The 6,437-nt window shown below is 49.9% G+C and overlaps 1 protein-coding gene across 1 annotated transcript; it reads right to left on the bottom strand.

Moving 5' to 3' along the window:
• Positions 1 to 604: 604 nt before the first annotated feature.
• LOC123065987 (transcription repressor OFP8) lies at positions 605 to 1,977 on the bottom strand. Its single transcript, XM_044489164.1, has one exon. It carries the CDS (start codon positions 1,731 to 1,733, stop codon positions 1,053 to 1,055), a length of 681 nt encoding a protein of 226 aa, XP_044345099.1. The 5' UTR covers positions 1,734 to 1,977; the 3' UTR covers positions 605 to 1,052.
• Between the last annotated feature and the right edge of the window lie 4,460 nt (positions 1,978 to 6,437).

Here is a 6,437-nt window from a genome sequence, read left to right on the forward strand (position 1 = left end):
GTAGACGCTTTATGACAGGACCAGTGAAAATTTACCCCAATGAATACGCTGAGACGAGCCGGTACTGTGGCTCCGTCGACCTTTTGGGCAGCAGGCCTGCGGGCTGAGGCCCCGACGCAATCAAGCCCACACAGTGCAAGGGCACTGTGTCGAGATCCAGCCGTTGATTCGCACGCCTGCTATCCGCTCCAATCTCATCCAGGCCCCAACAGTGGCACAGCTGCTTGTCGTTGCACCCGTCAGCTCGCCCGCACAGTGAAACAACTAGACGCTGGAGGGGCGGACACAAATCAGCCTCGGGCGCAGCAGCTTTTGCACCTGGTTCACGACGCGCGCGCGCGCGCGCACGGTCGCACCAACCCATGCACGTACGCACGTACGCATGCACGAGAACGAAAAGGGATTGGACGTGACAACATGGCAGTGGTGCGGCACGTAGTACACACATATTTCACGAGTTGACAGGACGGTGAGCAAATGAATCGCAACAAAAGCAGCGGTAAAACTAGCCAGCAGTCCAGTGGCATGTCAGTAAAACAGTGAAAGATGAGTGACGATATGTTTCTTCAATAAAAAAGAAAAGGTTGAGCAGTGAACGACTGCATAACTAGTGCACGTACTTGATGCACAAACACAAACAGTTACTTATATCATTACAACGCCATGGCGCCACGCGCACGCATCATTACATTACATGAATAACGGTTACATTGATTTGGATTACACCATCATGCTTAGCTAGCTTTTCAGCTTAGCTTGAGCTGAAGACTAGGCGCATCTCGCCGGCCGCGGCCGGGATCTCCATTAATAACCTCCCCCGGCCGGCCACGGAGTGATGGACATGGAGGAGTACTACGGGTAGCTAGTTAACGAACTGACGATGGATCAGGTGCTACTACTAGGAATTACAACACTAATGGTTACAGTAAGCAATAAACAGGAGTAGTACTGGTGGTAAGAGTATGACGTGGATGCGTGCGTGCATGGCGCCGTGGCGGTGTAATGCTGACCGGCGGCGGCTAGCTTTTAGCTAGCGGTAGGAGTGTAGCTGGCTAGAACTGGCATGGCGATGGAGGGGAGAAGAGGCCGTTGCGGGTCCAGAGGTCGGCGAAGGCGTGGAGGATGAGCGGGTGGTGGCGCGGCGAGTTGAGGGTGAGGAACTGGGTGAGCAGGTCGTTGAGGTCGTCCCACGCGTAGATCTCCTTCTCCACCACCATCTGCACCATCGACTCCCGGAAGTCCTCGTACGGCTCCGCCGACTCCACCGCCACCGGCACGCTCTCCCGCGCCACGCGCCCGTACGCCTCCGCATCCTGCTCCCCGTGCCCGCCGCCGACGCCTCCGTCCCAAGCGGCGCGCCTGCGACGCCGCCGCTGCCTCCGCCGGCGCCTCGTGTCCTGCTCCGGCTCCTGGCCACGGTGGCGCGCAGCGGCGGCGGGGTCCTCGTACAGCGAGTTGTTGGTGAAGGACGCGGGGCCCCAGGAGGCGGAGTCGGCGGAGGTGGCCGTGGTGCCGCTGCGGCCGCCGAGCGTGGTGGCCGTGAACGCCGTGGTGGTGGACGTGGAGGAGGCGTTGGGCGACTTGGGCTTGCCGCCCCTGCCGCGGAACGGCAGGGAGGACGAGGAGAAGAGGCTGGAGAAGAGCTTCGGGCGGCGGCAGTTGCAGCCGACGTCCACCACCGGCGGCTGCCGCAGCGTGAAGCTGCTCCTCCTGGACGACGGCTTGCTCGACATGGCGTGGCAGTGTGCACCGCACGGCCTACCGGGCTACTAGCTCGCTTGGCTGGCTAGAGCGAGGAAGGTGCACCGTGTAGTGCGTCTGTGAGTGAGCTGGGAGTGTGGGTGGAGTTCTTGGAGCTTGGAGCGGGGGGTGGTGGCGCTATATATTAATGGGGCGCCATGTGAGAGCGAGTGAGGCCAGTAAATGGCGAGGGCGAGTAAAGAGAGGGTGACATGAACAGTGCGGCGAGGCCGGGGAGGAGGAGGAGGACGAGCATGTGAAGAGGATAATTATACGTCGGCCTGGGTGAAAATGGGCCGAGAGCGTGCAAGTGAAAATGCATGCCGCGAGAGCCAGGCGTGTACGTGTGGAATGCGGCAGGCAGCAGGCTACGCCATTGCCATGCGTGTGAGCATCGTCGATCAGTCATCAGTGCATGGCCGCAAGATAGTATCCAGATTGGATCCTGGGAGGGGAGGAGGATCGTGTCAGCGGCTGCATGCATCAATGGTTCCCTGTGAGTGTGACTGGACAGTGGGTGGTTAATTTCTGCGCAGCGAGTTCAGAGCAGGGGGTACGTCGGACGGCAGGAGGGCATGGGGTGGTTCGGGCGGTAAAAAAAGAGATCTTGTCACGGCTTTGGTAATATGACGAAAGTCTGCTGCTGAGTTGACCGACTGTATGCATGTGAGGACAAGCTGGCCATGCTGCTGGCCGGGCTCTGGCTGGTGGCCCAGCGGAGCGCCAATCTTTCTCTGTCGAGTCTCTGTTCAAGAGATCTTTTCTTTTCCCAACCCACCACAGTACCGATTCCTTGAGAAAAAAAAAACTCACAATAGTAGTACTTGGCTGAACAATTGGCTCTTTTTAAAAATAAAATATGTCCATAGCATCATATCAGCGTTATTCTGCTATATATGTATTCTTCCCCTCCCCGGCCGCTTTAAAGAATTAATTACTTTCTGCCACTGGCTAGCTAGCTGACAAAAAACCTAACCAGGCCTTGTTGCAGGTTGCACGTACGATCAGTACATAGCCGCCGGAAATAAAACCCTTTTTTTGATCGAATGGAAACGTGAACTGCCAAATAAACTGCATCTAATACTCTCCCAGCATATTTTACTGGACGTCTGTACATATACTGAGTCAAATGAATTGAAATAACCACATAGTTGATGTGCAACTCTGCGGAGATTTTAAACAGCACATGATGCACAAGGTAAACTGATGTATTCATGGATGGCTTTTCTCCCTTTTATTAGAAATTGGCGAGGAGAAATGCGCAAACCGCCAATATTGTATGGTAGGGCCATCTTTCATCGCGGAACACTTAAGTAGGCGCTTAAATAGATAAAAAGTGAAAATTAAAAAAGAAGCTACTCACTCTTGACTAATGCAAGGCGGTAAAAGGAGGGAGGTGGTAAACACCAACGACGAACTCCTCTGATTTTCATGCCGCAAGTCAAAAAATAAGAAGCGCGCAATCCTATTTTTTGCGTCGACACCATAGAAGAGATCGGGATTCTATCTCCCAACTGCTCACCGCCAGGGTTGAAATACCGACACCCATTGTCGGTTCTATATCCGGCATATCTTGTAGTAGGGGTCCTATGCTAGGTGTCTTGGAGCGATGATAACATGGATACATGATTTTTCCCAGGTTCGTGCTCTCTTGAAGAGATAATATCCTACGTCCTCCTTTTGATTGTATTGATATAGGGGATCGTATAGAGTACATGTATCTACCACGAGATTGTTCTAATCAATATGAGATCATCTATTGACTAGCCCGGCCTCGGTTTATATAACGCACCGAAGGCCTAGGATTTAGAGGAGTCTTCGTATTGTGCGCTAAGTCTTTGGGAGTCTTCCTTGTATGCGTCATGGGCTACCCGAAGTGGCCCATTAGTGAACCGCCATGGGGGTCCTCGGCCCGATCCACCTGATGGGGAGACGACGTGGTGAGTACCTCCCTAGTCCTTGACACCGTTAGTAGCCCCCTGAACCGGTCTTCAAGTTGGGGACACTCCTCGGTTCTTCCGAACTGTTCTTCGTTGTTCAGCCGCCGGTCTTGAAATCTAGTTCAACAAATCTTCCCATCTTCGATCTTGAGGATCGCCGAGCTGAATCCGAAGAGTGCACACGTCGGGCATCCGAGGAGCCCCTTAAGTTTTCGACCTTTACCTATTTTTACGCCACACCTATGGTTTGAAGTGTTTCCCGTGCGGCGGTGTCCTCTTGCGTCCGAGCTCCAATGCCGGACTGCATCCGAGGTGTCCCTTTGCAGCCGAGCTCCAACGCCAATCCGCATCCGAGATGCCTTTTTGCAGCCGAGCTCCAACGCCGATCTGCATCTGAGGTGTCTTTTTGCAGACGAGCTCTAACGCCGGCCTGCATCCGAGGTGTCATAGATCACCTTGGTTTGAAAAAGTTAAAGGAGTTCAGCCGAGCTTAATGCCGGAAATGCTCTCTATGGAGTCAGCCACTTGTGCCCGAGCTTTACGCCGGACTGCTACCGAGGTGATGCACCACCTCGGGCTTGGGCTGATTTTTTGCGCATATATTTTTTGTTGGTGCAATTTATTCTCTGCCGAGATATATAGCTAGTAGCCCTCAAGGTGTGTGTGTCAGCCTAAAATCCAAGATCCACTTGAAGGAAAACATGAAAACCGTTGATCCCAGTAGACCTTGAGGCTCAGGCCGATTCACGAAATCGGCCTGAGGATCAACTCCTAGCTCGCCAGCATGCGTAGGAATAGAAACGCAGTGTGCAGTAGCCCCCGAGACTCAGGTTGGTGCGGCCGACCAACCTGAGGATCGTAATCTCCTCGGTAACTATTTTGCACTTTATTTTTTTTGCATTGAATCGTCAATGCAACAGCCCCCGAGCCTTAAGTTGGACACGGGTGGCCGAATTAAGGATCGTTATTCATTTCACACAAATTCAATTCTGTCTCAACAAGACTGTGCCCTCGACTTTTGAATAGACGACTTGAAGTAAATTAACTTTGTCAAGTATGTGTAATGATTCTATGTATCAAAGCACTTTACATCATTAATTCTCGGATCCGCATCGTACAAACTTTGTTGACTGACCATCGGCTTCAACCTCCTCGGCCAGTAGTCGAGGAGTGTTTTCCTACTTTATAAAGCCGTTATAAGGGCAAAGATTTACGGAAAACAAGGCAATCCGGCCATACGGTTTTATAAACAAAGGCACACAGAGAGGTATGTTATATTACTATTTAACATAAGAAACATCTTTACAAAAAAATAGTTCCTTTATAGGTTCCTTTTCCTTGACTATCATGTTGACCATGATCGTGGAACCTCAACTCCGATCAATGTGGGAGGAAAATATTCATGATTTAGTTTGGAAAAGTTCCCGAACTCTGTGGTCTTTAATGAACCAAAAATTTCACTTTCGTCGTTGCCGACCAATTATGTTCTTAAGATGACTAGCTTTCGGCTTCACCCAATCTGAGGTACTAGCCCGGATGACCCGGAAGTAACAATCACACAGGTGCTCCCTTTACCCCCTAGCCGGACAATCGGGAACGTAAGGGGTAAGCACGTGAGCCAGGCAACCCAGCTTGGCCAAAATCTTAAGTCAAATTGATGCATATTTATAACGATAATTATGGAAGGCGCTCGTATATTGTGAAGGAAATATGCACTAGAGGCAATAATAAAGTTGTTATTTTATATTTCCTTATTCATGATAAATGTTTATTATTCATGCTAGAATTGTATTAATCGGAAACTTGATACATATGTGGATACATAGACAAAACACTGTGTCTCTAGTATGCCTCTACTTGACTAGCTCGTTAATCAAAGATGGTTAAGTTTCCTTACCATAGACATGTATTGTCATTTGATGAACGAGATCACATAATTAGGAGAATGATGTGATGGACAAGACCCATTCGTTAGCTTAGCATTATAATCGTTCAGTTTTATTGCTACTGCTTTCTTCATGTCAAATACATATTCCTACGACTATGAGATTATGTAACTCCCGGATACCGTAGGAATGCCTTATGTGCTATCAAACATCACAATGTAGCTGGGTGATTATAAAAATTTTGTACAGGTATCTCCGAAGGTGTTTGTTGGGTTGGCATAGATCAAGATTAGGATTTGTCACTCCGAATATTGGAGAGGTATCTCCGGGCCCTCTCGGTAATGTACATCATAAGAAGCCTTGCAAGCAAAGTATCTAATGAGTTAGTTGTAGGATGATGCATTACAGAACGAGTAAAGAGACTTGCCGGTAACAAGTGTGAACTAGGTATGAAGATACCGACGACCGAATCTTGGGCAAGTAACATATCGATGACAAAGGGAATAACGTATGTTGTCATAAAAGTTCGACCGATAAAGATCTTCATAGAATATGTGGGAGCCAATATGAGCATCTAGGTTCCGCTATTGGTTATTGACCTAAGAGGTGTATCGGTCATGTCTATATAGTTCTCGAACCCATAGGGTCCGCACGCTTAACGTTTGATGACGATTTTGTATTATATGAGTTATGTGATTTGGTGACTGAATGTTGTTCGGAATCCCGGATGAGATCACAGACATGATGAGGAGTCTCTAAATGGTCGGAGGTAAAGATTGATACATAGGATGATAGTATTCGGACACCGGAAGTGTTCCGGGGTGTATCAGTACATATCAGAGTACCGAGGGGGTTACCGGAACCCCCCCCC

Source organism: Triticum aestivum, chromosome 3B (genome assembly GCF_018294505.1).
Source record: "Triticum aestivum cultivar Chinese Spring chromosome 3B, IWGSC CS RefSeq v2.1, whole genome shotgun sequence".
In the NCBI taxonomy this organism is placed as follows: Eukaryota; Viridiplantae; Streptophyta; class Magnoliopsida; order Poales; family Poaceae; genus Triticum; species Triticum aestivum.